The sequence below is a fragment of the Gastrolobium bilobum genome, unplaced genomic scaffold, assembly GCF_033153095.1.
Source record: "Gastrolobium bilobum isolate Gb01-03AN ecotype WA unplaced genomic scaffold, APGP_CSIRO_Gbil_v1 utg57853, whole genome shotgun sequence".
NCBI classification, from domain to species: Eukaryota; Viridiplantae; Streptophyta; class Magnoliopsida; order Fabales; family Fabaceae; genus Gastrolobium; species Gastrolobium bilobum.
In genome coordinates this window covers 191,722-211,665 of record NW_026897351.1, presented here as the reverse complement: position 1 = coordinate 211,665, position 19,944 = coordinate 191,722, and the positions used below count along the sequence as shown (strand labels likewise).

General features: G+C 35.4%; 1 protein-coding gene and 1 pseudogene across 1 annotated transcript; both read right to left on the bottom strand.

Annotated features, from left to right (window-relative positions):
- Positions 1-870: 870 nt before the first annotated feature.
- Positions 871-4,142, bottom strand: LOC133306158 (ubiquitin-conjugating enzyme E2 20-like; annotated as a pseudogene).
- Positions 3,085-19,944, bottom strand: LOC133306170 (DDT domain-containing protein PTM). Its single transcript, XM_061506449.1, has 11 exons — positions 18,065-19,944; positions 17,365-17,976; positions 15,759-16,917; positions 13,549-13,831; positions 13,312-13,436; positions 9,559-10,019; positions 7,495-7,523; positions 5,627-6,307; positions 5,190-5,392; positions 4,054-4,323; positions 3,085-3,770 (listed from the first exon to the last, which is right to left on the bottom strand). The coding sequence occupies exons 1-10, from the start codon at positions 19,735-19,737 to the stop codon at positions 4,309-4,311; spliced, it is 5,241 nt and encodes a 1,746-aa protein (XP_061362433.1). The 5' UTR covers positions 19,738-19,944; the 3' UTR covers positions 3,085-3,770; positions 4,054-4,308.

The window sequence follows — 19,944 nt, the reverse complement described above, 5'->3', positions numbered from 1 at the left end:
CAAAAATTTTAGATGGAAATGTGTTTCGTTAAAAATTTTGTCGAAAATGTTTTTGTCTAAAAGTTTAACGAAAATGTTTTCGTCGAAAACTTTTGACGGAATTTGAATTCTATAAAGAATTTTGATGAAATTATTTTCCGTCAAAAGTTTTCGAAGGAAATGTGTTTCGTGGAAAATTTTGATAGAAATATTTTTCGTCAAAAATGTTGATGAATATGTTTTTTTGTGAGATATTTTGAGGGAAATATTTTGATTAAATTTATATTCCGTAAAAAAATTCGACAAAATATTTTTTGATGGAAATGTTTTCCATAAAAATAACGTGAAACAATTTCTATAAGAATCATTTCATCCTTAGAGTTCCAAAACAATGAAGGTTCTTGCAAGAAATAGTTGGTCAACTACCTATAACCGGGAGAAACAAACGACTACTTATTAAAATAGCACAATCCATCAAAAATCGATTTTGAATTTGTTAAAAAACCGGTTCTGAACTTGATAACCGGTTTATGGTTCATAACCGGTTTTGATTTAAAACCGGTTTTGAATTAAAACTGGTTTCGGTTATGAACCATAAACCGGTTTTGAAACCGGTTTCAAACCGGTTTGGATAATAAAAACCGATTTTTTTTTAAAAAAACTGGTTCGGTTTGAAAACCAAACCATTTCAAACCGGTTCGGTTTGGATTTTGCCAAAACCGGTTATGAACCGCTCCATGCACATTCCTACTGACATCTATAAATGCGGTTTTAGGTACTGCGCGTCTCTATGATCTATAAACACCGATACCTACACGTCTGACCAACTCGATTTATGTGTAACTCGAATTTGTGACGTGCGTGTCTTAATGTGGAAGAGTGACCATTTTGTCACACCTGGCAAAAAAATTTACCAGACTGTCACGCCAACAGTAAATTTTGTCAAAATGTCACGCGGCATATTTTGCTACACTGTGTAGCGAAATATGTTTGCAAGTAATTCGCTACACAGTGTAGCGAAATATGCCTTGTCAGGATGCACAGTCAGCAAAAAATGACACGTGTCAAGCAGGCAAAATTCAAGCATAATTCGCTACACAGTGTAGCGAATTTCTGCCTGCTTGACACGTGTCATTTTTGCTAAATGTGCAGCCTGACATGGCATATTTCGCTACACTGTGTAGCGAATTACTTGCAAACATATTTCGCTACACAGTGTAGCGAAATATGCCGCATGACATTTTGACAAAATTTACTGTTGGTGTGGCAGTTTGATAAAATTTTTTGCCAAGTGTGGCAAAATGGTCACTGTTCCTCTTAATGCGGCAACACCTGAAGCGCATCGTTTTGCATTAGTTCGGTAATAAGTTTCACCAGAAGCTAAGTGTCTATTTGATTGTGTTATGGCTTTTTGTTCTTAAAACTGTTTTGTAAAGTTATTTTCTATATTTATTTATTTTTGAAAGTTAAAAACCAAAACAGAAAACATAAATAACTCAGACATGTTCTCTAAATTTGATTCTAAAAACAAAAAAACAGTTATAGTTTTCAAAACATTTTTTCACAAAACAGGCCTTACCAAACGAGTTCTTTAATTTTTTTTGTCTGAAAACTAAAAAACTATTTTTAAAAACAACAATCAAACATAGCCTTAATCCGGTCAAACTTTTTAAAACACCTATATGAACATAATCAGCATACAATGCAAATGGAAGAACATTTGCTCTTCAAAATGCCACGAGATTTTAAATTACCTGAAGTATGTCCAAGCATATATTGCCGTGCACATCTACATGGGATGGAAGCATGTTGTTTCAAACTTGACTTTTGGAGGCTTAAAAGGGTAATCATTGGGAAAGGAAAGGGACAACTTGTACTCTCTGCCTTCAAAAACGGTATCTTTGCTTCGTGTATATAGTTCCTTTCCATAAGAATATGTTGTCCTCCTCAGGAAATGCATATATACCAGAATCACCACTCATCTGACATTCCAATCACAACAAGAAACAAACATTAGTACAATTTTCCATTGATCAACAATAGCTCTATGGCTGCCCAAATTACAAAGAAAATTGAAAGCTGCCTCAAAAGTTCACTATATTGCCAAAATACTAGTTTAGTTATAAGGAGACAATATTGGACAAATGCTTCTTACCATCAAAGCCATCAATTCAGACTGCAGCCTGTTTTAATATAGAGCAAAATTTCCCCAACGCAAGACAAGGAACTGAGTTAGAAACAAATGGCCTAACAATGACAAAAACCAAACAACAACGATAACAACAATAATGAAAGTATAACCAAGCAAAATTCCAAAATTGCTTAAATTCAAGGTTATACCCGCCCCCTCTAATGGCTAAACAATTTGGTTCCCTGTACAATAATTTCTAGATATAAAAACAGAGAAAAAAAAAAAGAAAATAGCATGTGATGTGATGTTGAATCAATAGTAGAGAGATTTATAAAAAAAAGGAATAAATGAATGGAAAACCTTCTGAGAATCAACCATCTTAGGAGAGGGGAGAGGGTGCTTCGAAAAAGCAATGTTGGGTTGAGCAGTTTCAGTGTTCCCATGAACTGTATTGGTATACTCAATATTAATAAACAATTCAATTGCAGAAAAAAGGAAGAGAGACTATAGAGACAAAAGCTTAATATTCCTGTTGCTGAATGAAGAAAAGGGTTTGGTTTGAAACGTTGTACTAACCGTTATGGATTTCAAATAATTTAAACCCTGCGAGACCGAAGGTTACAACGGCTAGTTGGCAGAAACTGTTACCTTTTTTTTTTTTTTTTGGTAAAAAACAAAATTGTTACCCTTTTTACTTTACAGTCTACAGAGAAATTTGTGGATAAATAAACCTTTTCTTAGTGCATACAACACATGGTTAATCAATATTAAATAAATTAAATTTTTTATCATATGAATTATGAGGAAACCATGATTTCTTCTTGACTAACTTCAATTGGCAAGAGTTTAGTTGAAGTTATACGAGCTATCAAACATCCATACAATGGGTACCTTGGAATCCGCTACAAAGCTAAATTGATGAACGTATATGAACTTGAATTTTTTAGGCTCCTTCTCATAATAACAAGCTCTAATGTAATTGTTTTTTTTTTCCCTCTCATACCATGAAAAAATTCAAATAAATCCTTAGTAATTACACTTTGGAACTTGGGGAAAAAAGGAAAAATAATTTCCAACTAGTCAGTGATACCCAACGAGATTCTATTTTTCGGGCATACCCGTCAGAATCATTACTCAGAGTGCAATAGTCTCTTTACTAAGAGACCTGCTATGATTTTTTTTTTTTCCTTGTACTGACCTGCTATGATTTATATACTGCATTCCTTAAAAAAGAGTTAAATTCAAAAGACATCAGAGAAATCAGTTCGCTGGGGGGGGACCTACATTAAAGAATGCAACTACAATGAATGCTGATGGGTTAGAATAACAATCATGAATGCAATTGATGTATGAACTCTAATACTCTACTGTGTCCTGATTACAATTATCTTCAGCCTTTTTGCACTAACATGGTTGTCGTTTCATTGTTCTTCCTTCCCTTTCCAAAACAGTTGAAATAGAAAGCAATAGAGCAGAAGCCTGATCAAGTAATCATTCCTTCTACAGCGACCCGTCCAATTAGAACTGAGAACATTCTTTTTTCTTTTTTTTCTTTTAGAAAAATAAACATGTGCCACCATATCCTGCAGGAAGAAAAACAACCCCACAAGAAGCTGGCATCTAATGTCCAACCATGACCTCTCAATGTAAATCATCAAACCTGCAATGAAGATAAACAAGTATAAGAATCGTTCACATACTGGGTATCCATAATGAATAAATTGAACTTATTTCTTAGTTGGATGGAGTACTTTAACATAATGCACAACCAATAGGTAAAACGAATAAAGACAATATAACAATTTTTTGCATGTACAAAATAATACAGATAAAAGTTTGCTTCCAAACATCCAACATAAGCAATTATATACTACATCCTTAAGGCTACAAATTCTTCATTTTAGCTACCAGTAATTTTATTTTGAGAAAGACAAGGGTAATACCACTTCTTTCTTGCAGATTCAATACTCTAGAAGGCTCCTCACCAACTACTGTATTCAACAATTTCAGCTAAACCCAAATCATTCCTCATAGGCTCATACTAAAGAAGAAAAATCTTTCCTTTAAAGAATCTGGACCCGATTTCTGTAAACTCATTTATCTAACTAACTAGCTGTCTCAACATGCATCTTTCCACCAAAACAAATGTATCATAACCCCCGCAAAGTGAAGATCTCATCCATGACTGCCAAAAGTATTTAATTGCAACGGATCTGCAATGACAAGTGAAAATTTCACTTCAATTATTTATTATAAAACTGATATAAAAACTACAGAAGGGTTTAATGTTCTCTTCTCCCAAAGAAGGGGAACTGTAAAAAAATAACGTACACATCATCAGTGGCACATCCTAAAATGAAATATTGGACATCAAAATCTAAATCTTCTTAGGAATGAACCAATTTTTCTTAACAGCAGAACTGCCAAATTAAGACAGAGAGAGAGAGAGAGAGAGAGTTTTGTTTGCAACTGAAGAATACAAATAGAACCACTATATTGGCCACATAAGGGACAAGGACATAAATAAAATGGTTTTGGGTGTCATGGACATTAAAATGTTCTGCCCCAAAACAATACACAGTATTATTCACGAGCATCAATACCAAAACAAAGCAAGAAATAAATTTTAAAAGCAACCATACATGACATTTATCATTTTTTGGCTAAAGAAATTAGAAAAAAAAGACATTTTAGATAAGAGTTCAATTTTAATGCACGATCAATTTGAAAGTTTTTTAGCTATCATCCAATATTGTATATCAACATCAACACCTTTATCCCAAAGTAATTGGAGTCGGTGATAGATTAACCCAAATGAAAGGTACGGAGGGATAAAAATAAATAAAATAATAATATTTATAAATATAAAAGTAAAAAAAGAAAAGAAAAAAAAAAGAAGGGGAAACGAAGAAGGAGGGAAATGAACAGGGAAAAGACTGAAAAAGGACCATTTGAAATATAGGAATAACGAGTCTAACCCTTCACCATGCTAATAGCTTTTCTCCAATCTAATATTGTATTGACACCTCATCATCAAAGCTTTTCTCCAATAATTCAGGTATAAAAGAGGCAAACATACCTTACTCAAAGGTTGGAGAGAAACAGGATTAGATAATTCCTCTGCACACTCAGTTGCAGCATTGCTTTCAGCGTGAGACAATCCGTTACTCTTCATATGGGGGCAGATTGGAGCAGTCCTATCACGACAAACATGGCACCTAAATCCAATGACTTGTCTGGCTTTTTCTACGGTGAGTTCAAAAGCGTCCCCATGAAACCAATCTACAAAATAGCATAGTATGTTCAAATTATATATTAGTGCATGTTCAAAAGGTATAGTATTATAACAAAAAAAAGAAACGGGGCATACAATGCTTATGCAACATAGATCAAATAGTATACAGGCATTTAAAATATTATTTTATTAACTTGTAAAAACGGCTAGCCTCCCCTTTCCCCAACCATACCCTATCTCAAAAGGGAGAAATATAAACAGAAGAGAAGAAAAGTAGTTACCTCCACAGATTTCACAAGCAATATAATTTAAAGTACATCCATCTCCACAGCAAAGGCAGCATTTAGGATGTTCAAGAGAGCCAGACAAATCTTCAGAGGAGAGAACATGCTTTTTCTCTTTAAACAGCATTACTCGTTCATCATTCGGCTTTCTAGACAACCGAAGACCATTAAGCCAGTAACTGCTACAGATTTTTGTCCTTTTCTTACGTGCAATAGTTACTGCCAACTTCTTACGTTGCCCATTAGTTTCCTTGGGCTTCTGATAGGTCACCTTCTTGGACTTACTTTGCTTTCCTTTTTTACGTCCTACATTCTTTTTACTTTGAATTCCTTTTTTACGTCCTCCATTCATTTGATTTTGCAGATACAAGGATTTGGCCTTCCTAGTAGAACGGCGAAGAGGTATACTGGATGGCATCTTCTTACTGGTTCGAGATATCCCCTGTCGCACCTTACTCAATGCCTTTTTATTGCCTTTAAGGTTCACTGATTTACAAACTGAAGGGACATTTTTACATTTCTGTGATTGAATCTTCTGCAGCTTTGAGTCAACTTTCCTTCTATTAGAATTAGTATTAGTCTTTACACGCAACCCACCCTGGCATCTGTGACATGAATATGTGCATTCAGTAGTTCTTGTGCCACCCAATTTCCTGACATGCCTCTTATGGAAATATCCTACAAATTAAAATATGATAAGCAGATATTGAAGTGCAAATGTAGTTCATTCACCGTTGTTTTAACAACATAGACAGACCATCCCTGTAATCCAGTATCTTTGGAATCTGCCTAGTTCATTCTTAATTACAAATGAAAAGTAATTTTCGTGGGTTGAGGTATTGGAGAGAGACATATACATGAGTTTTTCCTCGTACTAATTTTAAAAGCAGTTGCACCCGCACTAGTAGGGCTGCCAATGAGCCTAGCCAGTTGGTCGGCCTACTTGTCCATTGATTCATTAACAACTAAGTAAAGCAAAGATTTTGGCTCATTTATTAAATGAGCCGAACTTGAGCTTTGAAATAATCAGCTCATTAGACATTAGCTTGTGAGTCAACTATATATATGGTCATTTTTAAGAAAAATAATAACAATGCTTTAATTTAATATATATCAGCATTTGGTTTTATGTTTTGTATGAATAAATTATTTTTTCATTGAACATTTTAAGAAAAATTTGTTGAGTTAGAAATTTGAGCTTAACTCATTGAGACTAGAAACTCTACTAATACAAGGCTTAATATTAGTTAAGTGAGCTCAAGCAACTCGTGAGCCTAAAGTGAGCGAAAATCAAGCCAACAAATAAGCTTGGTTTCTTATTGAAGCTGGCATGAGTTAGGCCTAACTCAACTCAACTCATTGCCAACCAATTTTATTAAACTCGACCAGCAAACATGTTAAATTGAATTTATACAATAATATATAATAAATATAAAATTAGAAGCATTATAAAAGAGATTCAATTTATTGACCAGTGTTTTTTATTGCTTTCCATTGAAAATTCAATTATAAAAGAAATTACGATATCAATTCTGTCAAGCACAATATAATGAGATGTCAATAAAAATCGTGAATAAACCCTGCTGCCTACCAATAATTAGATAATAACATTGAAAAGATTTCATAACAAAGGATTTAAATTTTAACAGGCAAATATATTGATGACTGATCCATATGTTAAGACATTGAAATAATAACAATTTCTGATTCAGTGAGATACGAGTTATAGCCATAAAATGGAATAGTAAAAGGAGAATTAAAAAAATATATATATTTATTTGTGAAACAATTAAAACAAATCACCAGCTGCAAATCAAAATTAATAAGAAAAAATATGAAAGCCAGATTAAAAGACAAAAACAAACCTTTGCAATAAAGGCAGCTCACAGCATCCCTGACAATTTAATAAAAAGGGTATATTTATAAGTAACAAATTAAGTACTAAATAAGGCAAAAATATCTCAGTACACTTAACCTTTAATTGTGGCAATAAATAAAGGATGGAAAGATACATAAAACAATAATTTGAATCTCTCACCCATGTATTTTTGTAAAACAGACAGAGAAACATCTATCGAAAAAATGAGATTTCACCAAGAATAAAAAAGGGAAGTACAAGAAAGGGCGACATTCAATCCTCTAAGAACTCAGTGATTTTATTAAATTATTGTGGTTCAACTTACAACAAATTATTGATTCCGTCCATAGGAGAAACAGAAAAAAAATTCATTATGATCAATGAAGATTACGAGTAGCCACTCAACCGCTCAAACCCATATCCCAACAAACAAAAATCCTCGTTGCTGATGAGATTTAATACACTCCATAGATCTTCAGAAAAAATCCCTGTTTGGTTGGCTCATATGCATAGTAGTCAATTGTGCCGCCATAGCACTGCGAGTGCCTCACCGCAACAATCCGCGCCGCACCGCACCAAAAAGCAATAGCGGCCATTCCGACCGCATTTGCGGCCAAATCGCGCCGCATCAGTAACATAAGGGTTTTAGTCAAAAAGTCAATTTTTCCCTCGTTTTAAATGTGTAACAGAAACATTTTAAGGGTTTTTTTTGTCTTTTGCGGGTTTAACCCTAACCCACTCCCTCTTACTATCACACACATCTCTCCCTTTCCACTCTGTCTCTCGTGTCTGCCTTTCTCACTCTCTACTTTGCCTCTCGCTCTGTCTCTGCCTCTCTTGCTCTCTGCTTCTCTCGCTCTCTCATTCGCAGGTAAGCTCTCTGGCCTCTGATTTTTTTTTAAAGAATATTTTATTTTTTATATTTATATTTTTGTATTGTTTACCTTTTAAGCTCTTTGACTCTCTCTGCGTCTCTCTCTTTGTCATTATCTTTGTGTTATAGACTTCTTAGAATTTCCTTAGAGCAAATTTATTAACTGCATTTGTCCTGCATTTTCCTTAGTGATTATGTTTAGTGGGAACAAAGCCAATATATAAAAACACAATTACATAATTGAATTTCAATACACTAAATTCAGTACATGATACATAGAAACATTGGCACTGCAAAGACAAGTAATTTATAATGAGAACATATAATAAAATGTTAAAATCAGAGGCAATAAAACTCAGTGGCTACTTCACCCTTTTTTTGGGTGTCATTGTTTTTTTAATAATTTGTTGTGTTACATGTATTGAAGAATTGTTTTGTTACTTGTTGATGCTTCTACCACTGTCCTTATCCTCGTTTTAATAGCATGCTTTGATTTTTTTATTGATAGAAACAGAATAATACAGGTAATGGATTATTCGTCTACTCACTATTTCTGCAACTGCAACCCGCTATACCGTTTTTCAAGGTTGGCCGCAACAGGCCACAATCCGCATTTGATAACTTTGCTCATATGTCAAGTCAAACCCAAAATAAAAACAAGCCATTTTATAACACTAACCCATTAAATCTTAACCATTCTACCGTCCTACATTATCTACCATCAAGCCACCCAATAAAACCCTACTTTTAGCCTAATAATTCTAAGCTTTCCACAGTCCAACATCATACATATTGATGTTTGTTTTAATGAAAACCCAAAATACTACATTTATTCGTTTTATAAGTTTTAATAACAACCCTTGGATGTTTACTTCTCAGGTGTGTTTTTCTTACAGACCACTAATATCTGAGGTAGAATTATGGTTCTCATTACAGGTTTTGGGAGGATTTGGGCAAGGAATATTCCTTTACTAGAGTCCTTTTCTACCTTACAACTTTTCTTCTTTAGTTAGCAGACTAAGAGGAATACAATCAGTAACGTGAGAAATCATATATTAGTCTGATCTTTGATTAAACTGAAACAGAAACTATAATGGAAATATAAAGAATATTACTGAAAAAAGAAATAGCATAGATAGAGTAAGAGAAAAGGAACTTGTTAAAACATTTATCTAGATGAGTGGATACTGCAAATACCTGATTGGAACATCTTTGTTGCAGTGCCCACACTGATGACAATCAGATCTTTCCATTCTAGAAAACAAATATGGAAATACACTTTGTTGAGGAACCCTCTTGTTCACTCTACCAATCTCAAGAATTTTTCCTAGTTTCTTATCACTGGACTTACGGACAATTCTTTTTTCCTCAAAATTCTTTAAAAGATGCAAGGGAACATAAGACTCATCCAGCCAATATTTTTTCCTCTCACTTGAGGATTGTTCCAACAAAGTACCATGTCTATTAACAATATCTGGAATAGTCCTTCTCTTCCCAAAATCAAGAAGGTACTTCACAGATTTCCCTTCAGTGCATTTCCTGCGTACAATTGCTTTTTTGAACAGCCTGATCGATTTTCTAGATTCCTTGTCTAACATATATAGAGGATGGTTATTCTCAATATCATGCCACCTTATGTTAGAATAAAGCTCTCTAACCTGAAAACATGACATAGTTTATCTTAGATAATAAGAGGTAGTTACTTCATTACATGAGAAGAAGACAAAGTTCATCAGCTTCTACCAATTACAAAAGGCTAGAGGGTAACATTGGATGGAAAGCTACTAACACGTGCGTACATATTCATAATTTTTAACAGGTTTACATATATTACTATAATTCCCATGCTCATTCTAGGTTTGTCAGGTTAACAGAATGTGAGATTCTTACTTGGCTTTGTATAAGTCAAAACCTTTATTCATGTCATTTCAGGATCCTTATCTAATTTGGATAGCAGAATTCTTCTCTTTTGGTAGTCATGTCACTCCTTTTTATTTTTAATCTTTTGGATACAACAACAACCACAATTTATTGTAAGCCTACTTTTCAGTTTCTCACTCTTTCTCAACTAGGGAGAGGTTTCTTCTAAACAAATCCATCTGGAAATCTAAATTTCATGGACAATCAACCCTTTGTTTAGAAAGTAATTAATGGCAATAATATCAATCACATGTTGCAGAGTTGTAGGTGCCACATAGCAACTTCTCCAAATACCCTGTTGTTGTGTGTGAAGAAATAAGGATTGGCCAATGATCTAGTTGGATAGGCCCTATCAGTAAAAGTAATTAGAGTTATTTAATAGTGGTAGATATATTAGATCTGGTTACATGATATTAATTTATATTGTTAGATATATTATAATTACCTGATATTAATTTATATTTTAAGATATAGTAGATAGGATTACTTTTCATTAATTGATATGGTTAGATATAGTAGACAAAGTTACTTGATTTTAGGGGATATTATGAGATACAGCAGGTAGGATTGCAAGATTTGGGATGGGATACTCCTCTAGGTCAGGCAGGTACGGTGAGATTCGAATTAAGTTGTAGGGAGATCCCTGGCTCTCAAAATCCTGGATATCAGTATTCACTCTATTATCCTTATAAAAAAAAGGGTTTTATAATTCTCATTCAACATGAGAATTGAAATCTTCCTACACACCCTTCAATTTCCGTGCTAACGTGGGTCCTACACATAATTTTTTCTAACATATGGGACCCACATGTTTTTTGTCTCTACAGCATAAGATTTTAATTCTCATGTAACTTGAGAATTATGAAACCCTAAAAAAAAATTCCTATGTTTTCTCCATAAATTTCCTAAATTCTGGTCCAGTTCTATCAACGGATATCAGAGCTTCCGAATTCAAAGAGTTCATTCATGGTTTGTTCAAGGATGGAGGAGGAGTCATTAGGTGGAAGGTTGGAACAATTTGTGAAATTTATGGAGGACCCACAGCAAGGGCCATTGGAGAGAAGGAGAAAAAGAGAGCTGTGCGAAGGAGAAAAATAAGTTCTTGAAGGCATACTGCCGAGTCCCAATGGAGGACGGCAAACAAATTCCTCTAATAGCCACATGATAGACGAAATTGCAAGGACATAAGGGAGAGAAAAAACAAGGGAAGAAATGGGAGATTCTTCTATTCACAGGAGATGCTTTAGAGATGCGAGAGACAGAGAAGACATTTTGGACTTTATCAACACTTGACAAAGAGGAGATTGAAACCAAGAAGAAGAACCTAAAGAAGCTATGACCTTGTTGAATGACCCAAATCTAAAAGTGGAGGCTCTGGAAAAGGTTGCACACATACCAGTGACGCCACCGCCATAAGCAGGGATGGCCAACCCACCACTATTACCTGAGCCACCGGACTTGGACTTTCATTAGGAGAAAGTTGGGTCTTCGCATCGCAGCAGTGTGCAGAATGAGCAATGAGGAAGGGTATCATGGGAATTACGATAATTGGATTGTTTTGTTGACCTAATGGACCAAGCTCAAAAGGTGGGGAATCATAACATAAATAAGAGCCAATGGGTCAGCTTTAGGGGGAGGGCTAACCCAGCCTATTCCAATGTCAGATCTCGTCAGGCCTAGTCTGAAGTGTCAAATTTGGAAGTGCACGATGTTTTAAGAGGTTGAGTGGTGTTGGTTAAAATTCTTAACCTTGAAAGGAGCACCATATCATTGAGATTCAAGCAATGGGAATCAGGTGGGAGTTATTTGGCGGACCACGGTACGTCTCAACCCTTCACCTTGAGGACAAAGTGAAATTTTAGGGAGGGAGTATTGTTAAGAATCCCCTATTAAGGAAAGTAGGTTAGAAAAAATAAGAATTGCCCCAATGGTCTAGTTGGGTAGGCCCCATTAGTAAAAGTAATTAGAGTTATTGATATTGTTAGATATATTAGATAATGTTACAATGATATTAATTGATATTTTTTGATATACTATAGGGTTATTTGTTATTAATTGATATGGTCATATATAGTAGATAGAGTTACTTGATTTTAAAGGATATAGTAGAGAGAGCTATTGCAGCGGGATTGCGCACTCTTGCGCCGCAATTGATAACCATGATTAGATACAACAGTTAGGATTTCAAATTTTGGGAAGATATTCCTCTAGGATAAAAAGAAACAAAGGGCGGATAGAAAGACACGGTGAAATTAGAATTGAGTTAGCGGAAAATCCTAGATATTTGTCGCTATATTCACTCTATTTTTCTTATCAATAAAATTTTCCAATGTTTTCTCCATAAATTTCTGAATTTTGGTCCATTTCTATCACTTTGTTGCATTCTTGAACCTTTCCACTCCTTATTACTTTTTCAGTTTTGGATGATATCTTATCCTACTCCTACTTGTACTTCTTTTATATCTAATATAGCAAATTTTTGTTTGATATAAAATGTAATAATAATACTAATGTCTAAGATCAATTGTGAAGACGATATTTAATTATATCCTTAAGCATAGTAGTTGAATTGTAAATTCCTTTTAATATATGGGACACTACTCCACGGGAAGGTAATAAAATGTGACACGAATTACATGCAATATCATAGTAAAACTTGCAACATTTTGCAGATGTTTTCATATATTTATTTCTGGAAATAAATACAATAAGAAATGACAATCGACATAATAGAAAATGCAAGAATTAAAAATAAAAATAAAAAAATAAATAAAACAAAAGACAGTAGAAAATGTATCCCCAGTGAGTTAATATCTTTACATTGTGATTTCCCAAGAAATTTCTGATTTAAAGAAAATATCCAAATACAAAACCGATTGCAGAAATATAGCGACAAAGTGATAGAAATGGACAAATTTCTTAACAGTCAAACCACAATATCTGAATAAGCGACTACATATGGATGGGCACCATCTAACGATGAGCACCAGTAACGTCGAATGTTAAGTGCATTCAGCAAGGTAACCATACCTGCAAAGCAAGCTGCTGAACACTTGTTGACATCTCAACAGCAGCTCGCCAGGCAACATATCTGCTTCTCCTTGCAAAATCTGAATTCTCAGGGTATAAAATGCCTGGTATCTTCACACAACCAGCTGTAGAATTTAAAACATTCAAATGAATACAATATAATCACTAAGATGAACAGGCTCCCAAGTCCTAATACAACCACCATTCATGATATAAAAGAGAGAACAATTTCCAGACCTTGTCTAGCGGCCTTCGTAACCAATGAGCGAGGCAAAACCTTCCAATTAAACAATTTTCGGGAAAGCCTACCACCTCTCCACCAATACATTCCCAAACCACCGGTAGCGTTTGAAGATGATTCAATATCTGAATACCTAGCCCTTTTCCTTCCAATACCATGCCTTGAAGATGTGCGTGATGTATTGACCACAACATGAGTAGCTGATCCCATAGTAACACCAGAATCCACATGCTTTAACCAATCTGCTGAAAGTGCACGAAGCCGCAAATTGCATTCTAACTGCAAAATTCAAAATTAGACAATGTAAGACTTTCCAATAGAAGTATTATGAACAACTGAACCAGAGAACAATGTAAACCCACAATCTAGATGATGAGCTAGCTAAAAAAGAGGTGTTTCTTTAGTTGCAAGCAATCTTGAGATCTACTAATTCTATAACATATTATTCAGCTTCATTATAGCAAAAACATCATAAAAAATGCAGTGAGTAAAATAGGAAGAAAAAAATATATCTATTTATATTTGCCGAAACATATATTTATGAAATGTGTATATTTATGAAATGTGTATTATGAAGACCCACCCAACAAGTACTGATTATTTATTTTCTGTTAGTCAGTTATACCACTTATATAGCACTAGTCAAACCTAGGCACCAAGCTATTTACAACATAAAGCCCAAGTCAAATAACCAGCATCTAACAAACAAAAACAAAAATCCTAAATAGCAATAATTACTTAAGGAAAAGCCCACAAAAACCATTAAGATCCTAATATAAAAACTAAGGACTGAAGAAATTACAAAATTAAATTCTTTGCAACATATTTCCAATTCAGGGACAACTAACCACCCTGGTGGTTAGCCATGTTCAAGGAGTGGTTAATGCATATCCACCTATAAATATTTTTACCAAGAATTCCTTTCTTGCAATTTTCCCATAATAATAATACTGCTAAATTAACACTAATTGAACCAAAACTTCTAAATCATAAAGCAATAAGATGTTAGAGTCAGTCCCCATATCAAAACTAAATCAAATTAGTGAGAACTGTGGATCTTTACGCTGATGTCGTCTTGATAGAAATGTATCACTGAGTGATAGAAAATTGAAAAAGAAAATAGAATTGAATATATATATATATATATATATATATATATATATATATATATATATATTAGTCCTCATGCTTTTATCTTGATTCTAGTCATCTCTCCTCCAACCCAAATAAGAGAACTTGGACAATGTAATCTTTTGGTGTTTCCCCCAGTAAATCGTTTTCAGTTTCTAACTCCCTCTCCAAATTAAAAGGCTCCTTTTTGACTAAACCATTTGGAAAAAAATTCCCTCTCTACGGTCATGTCAACCATGTTACTTCATAGGACAAATGACATGTTACTAATTCTTAGACTTCAAACAGCTCTTTTTACTGATGGGTATTAGCTGTAGGTCTAGCTCAAAAACAGCAAGCCATTTATTTTCACGTCATAAGGAGGCTAGTTTCTTATGGAATAACTAGTTAGGAGCTATTGCTGAACAATGACTTTGCCTTACACCTTGGAACAGTTTCCAATTAGAAGTTTCAAAGATTCTGAAGGATAAAAGAGGCAAGGATTTTATGGCAATGTACAGTTTAGGTGGTTTTCAGGTATATTAGGTTTGAGGAATACCCATATTTACAAGTATCTCTTTGCCCTTCAATTTGTTAGGGGATAAGATTGTGTTTATATCTTCTCTATGGTGCTTTGCTCATGTTTGCTTAAAGGGAATTTCTAATAATGAAACGCAAAGAGATTGGACAAACTTTTTCGGATCCTTGAGCCAGTTCGGCTCTTTTTTTCTTCTCTTTCTTCTTTTTAGAAGGATTTCTGATCCTTCTTCTTCCACATGTACATTCTCTTTTCTCTTTCTGTTTATATGATTTTGATTTACCAAATAAAAGAAATAAACCTTGCAATCACCTAATAGTATAAGAAATAGAAACGGAATAAAACATATGCAATGTTAAACTTAAAACTATATTTAAATAAACAAAAAATGTTTTTTTTTAACTTAATGTCCACTAATTGTGACTAGCAAAAAGAGATTAGAAATGAGCTGACCAATGATGTCAAACAAGTTTCTCATAACTTATAACCAGACATGAGATAGTCTTAGTACTAATGACTTTAATGAAAATGATTGACAGAAAGAAAGCATATCCTTACAAGAAGCAATAATCTTTTAACAGGAAGAAAATCAGATGTCTTCAAAAGATCCTTTTGCCAAAGATCAGCTTGTTGCAGATTCAACCATGGACCCAACAGAAGTCCACGTAATCGAACCTCAAGGGAGAGAATAAGACATATGATCTCTCTAAGATGTCCATTCTGGGTCTTCCTGGGTTGAAGCCCAACTAAAGCACTTTTAGACACTTCCAAAACAGGTTTCACCACAGAAATAAACAAGCAATCCCTGTCATCATTTGCAACTTTGCAAGAAAAGCACCACCCACATTTTTCCTTTTGGGCAGCTGCATTCAGGTTTTGAACACTTGGCCAACAAAAGTTAGTACATTTCTTCATAATGGCTTTTGCTTGGTCAGAAACTATTTCTTCTTCAGACATCGCAAAACTCTTATTCATCTTTTCAGGTGACTTACACATCAACTCTTGTGCAACTAATGAGGCCATTCGGGCAAAGCTGTAATAATTTGTGTAGTCAATCCCACAAGGTAATTCTGAAGTATCCTTATTGTCCACGGAGGGGGTACCACTAGCACCTACAGATCTTAAGTTTATTTTACGTCCCACATCTAAGCTTGAAGATGTCAAAGAACAGTCACCAATGAGATGGTGTTTTCCTGGTATTCCTGACTGATCCAAGGATTCATCAGATCTATTGGAATCATAAAGCCCATGCATTGGAACATTCTCTGTGCCTGATCTCATTTGTGTGGTATCAGCTGATCCTTCTGAAGCAACACAAGGACTTTCTATAGTTGTCATTGAGTCTAAGCGGTTCCCAGCTTTTGGAAACTCATGACCAGGATGATTACAACAATCAATAGTTGAGTTTTCATCCAACTTCCTTTGATCGTCAGCCCGACTATTGTCCAAACATGTTTCTGAAGAAGGAAAAGGTGCTAAGCATGCATTCACAGCAGAATATTCTCCCTTCATAAGCATGTTCTTGCAGGAACTTTTATTAAAGACTGCCAAGTTACTAGCACCTGCACATATGTCAGAAGGGATATCCCAATGTTTGTAGATAGCCATTAATATGCCTTCATATAAAGTATCCATAGACTTTAGAAATTCAATTACTACATGTAGATCATTTTTGTGGTAGTAATTGAACGAGGAACCCGCATCAGATGAGTTTGACCTGCAAAGGTTTCAGCATACAAATAAAGTAAGAACATACTAAGATGATTAAAAGCAGCACAGAATAGTTTGACGTCAGTGATATGGTTTGCATTTTTACACAATATCCATTTCAAAGTTCACATTCACTGGATGAAACTAAATAATTTAGGGAAGAGTCAGTTTGTGATAGAAAAGAATGGTCAAATAGACATGGACAAGTAAAAATGCAGGTAATCTTCATGTTGTCTCTTAGACGCCCTGCATAAATCTGGTCCGATACATGAGGAATAACAGTGGGAAAAACTAGCAAGCAGCCTAAAATTCCAACTGAAAGTCATAGAGCCATCACCCGTAAAAGAAGTTGATGTCACTAATCAAAGAATATTTGGCAAGTTAACAGTAGAAAACTAGTGATGGAGGCACCAATATGTAAGTTCATCCAGAAAAAGGGTATAACTATGCTTACACCAACAGGTAACCACAGCTGCTAAAATAAAGACAGCCATGAAGATCAATCCCTAATAAGTCTGCTCCTCGAAGTGACCTTCGTGATTTCATCAAAGCATTGTGTGCACCAATTGCACACTCAGGGCAATACCAGTCACCTTCAGGCAGATTGTCACTTTCAATGCCCACACACCTTGAGTGGAATGCAGCAGGGCAACCATCACAGCATATTAAACTCCCATCCATCTTGCAAAGGCAGCATTCATCACTGTTCGAGTCAGTTGTGTCATCCACGATCTGCTCAGTCAAGCAAGAGCCACCAGACACATCCATTACAGCTCTTTTTTTCTTGCAAGTGTCAAAATACATATTCTGATCAAAACCCATACCGGTCTCAGTTACCAAAGATCTTCTGTTAAGCTCTGACCTTATGGCTTCCACTTCAATCATGTCATCACACAGGTGCTGAAGAATCTCAACCTTCACAATTACAGGTTGTTTGTAGTAGTCAGTTCTGAACATTAAGTGGTTAAGATCAAAACCAGTTTTAAATCCTGAACCATGAATCAGAAGGTACTCAGCCATGAAAATGGGCCATGTGACCAGGTCCAAGAAATCCCAGTTAAGATTTCTGCATTAAAATAAAAATATAAAAATAAATATAACACAGTCAAACAGATTGACTAGCATGACGAATGAAAGATTGAAATAAAATAAACCTCAGGCAATTGGATGCAGATTGGCAACCCTCATTGGAAAGGTATTCCAAATGCTTTCTCAGAGCTTGCAAAATAGAAACATGAATGCTGTCAAATAGTATACTTGGGTTTTCAGACTTCAGTGCAGCTACAAGATCCTCCAACTCAAATGGACTCAAAAATAATAAAGTACTGAATGATCTTAAACAAGCGTAAATAGAAAAAAGTTCAAGGACAGGAACATCATCTAAACTCAAATTTTGAGAAGAAGGGGGTAATTGCAGCTTTGGCAGTGAAACACTGCACTGTTCATCTTTCTCAGAACCAGAAATTACAGGTTTTTCTTCTGCCAAGGCACTGGTTCCCAATGACAACAAAGGATCATCTGTCACCTGCAATGATATGGTGCTAGAAACCTGTTTTCTAGCTAATGCTCTGCGAGAACTCCTCCTTAAAACCGTCTCTGGGGTGGTTTTTGGATTGTCTGATAGTTTTCTTCTCTTCCTTCGGCTACTTCCATGTTTGCATGGACTTCCTGGATCATCTTGGTATTCATGAATTATGGAAAAACCAGCTTCAGAAGGACAACCCATATGCTGAACCTCCACAGAATCACAATCCCTCACAGAATTAGCATGTGAAACCTGAAGAGAATCAATAGCTTCTGCACCTTCTTTGCCATCATCTCCTTCCTTTTCCGCAATCAAACACAAGGAAGCATCTTTAGCCGCATGCTCAGCAGAAACATGAATTACCTCCACTTTGACAGCATCCAAGACATCATTTGAGTTACCATGAACACCGTCTTCTTCTATAGATATATGATTAACATTTTCCATTTCCTCTTGGAGCTTCCCCGTCTTGCCGAACAAAGCACCTACCTCAGAATGTCCCTTTCCAGCAGCATCACCCTGAGTTTCCTTAACTTCTTCACATACCTCCACATTCAAATCAAAATTACATTCCCGCTGCCATGTTTCCCCTCCAGAACAACCCAAATAACCCGCATTCAGGCTGGCATCGTCCTCGTTATTCACATCCAAATTCAAATCAATACAATCTCTTCTCTTCAAACAACCCTCAGTGTTAACAGGCGAACTACACACGTCATTCAGATTAAAATCCTCGTTCAGATTAAGCCTAGCATTCAAATCAAGCCCATTTATAACACAATTCCCATTAGCAGAGACACTCCTATTCAAATTCTCTTCAAACACAATTTCCTTTCCTAAAGTTTCTTCACTCCCGTTTTCAATTACACCCGCATTCACACTACACATAACATTCCCTCCATTCCCATTTCCCTCACTCGAGCCCCTCTCAATTCCACAACCTAATTCACCACACACTACCGAATTCCCACCATCAGAAGCATTCTCATACAAAATCCCCCTAAATTCACTACCCTCCGCCCCCAAATTCTCCCTAACATTACCTGAAGCAGCTCCGGTTTCGAACTTCCGGTCAACACGACGCCGCTTTTTGGGCTTCCGACCGACCCGAGACTTAGCCTTGGCAAGCTCCGGCTGAAATTCCAAGATGGAAGCGACCTCAGAGGATTCCAACTCCTCAGAATCACCATCTTCGTAAAGGATCTCGACAAACCCAGAGGAAGGGTCGTAAGATTTCACAGTTCCCGAGATAACCCCAAACCCCTTCACCTCTTTCTTGACAGTTTTCCCCACAAACTCCATTTCAAGACAAAGAAAAACACTATAATCCTAACACAGATTGTGATCTCTATAAGGAAATTGAGAGGGAAAATAATTTCTAGAAAGAAAAAAATAAAATAAGAATTGATCGAAACAGAGAACTGGCCGAACAGAAAAGAAAAAACCCTGGGTGCCTTCGGGAGCAAAAGAAGAGAAAAATTGGAAGTGTTTTGAAACGGAAATGAAGGG

What these genes read in the sequence shown, in the direction of transcription:
- LOC133306170 (XM_061506449.1), bottom strand. Translation starts at nt 19,737, where the DNA reads ATGGAGTTTGTGGGGAAAACTGTCAAGAAAGAGGTGAAGGGGTTTGGG. An exon ending in TCTGCATCCAATTGCCTGAG is followed by an intron (nt 17,977 to 18,064) that starts GTTTATTTTATT and finishes ATTTTAATGCAG; the next exon opens with AAATCTTAACTGGGATTTCT. An exon ending in TTCAGCAGCTTGCTTTGCAG is followed by an intron (nt 10,020 to 13,311) that starts GTATGGTTACCT and finishes TCATGTTTTCAG; the next exon opens with GTTAGAGAGCTTTATTCTAA.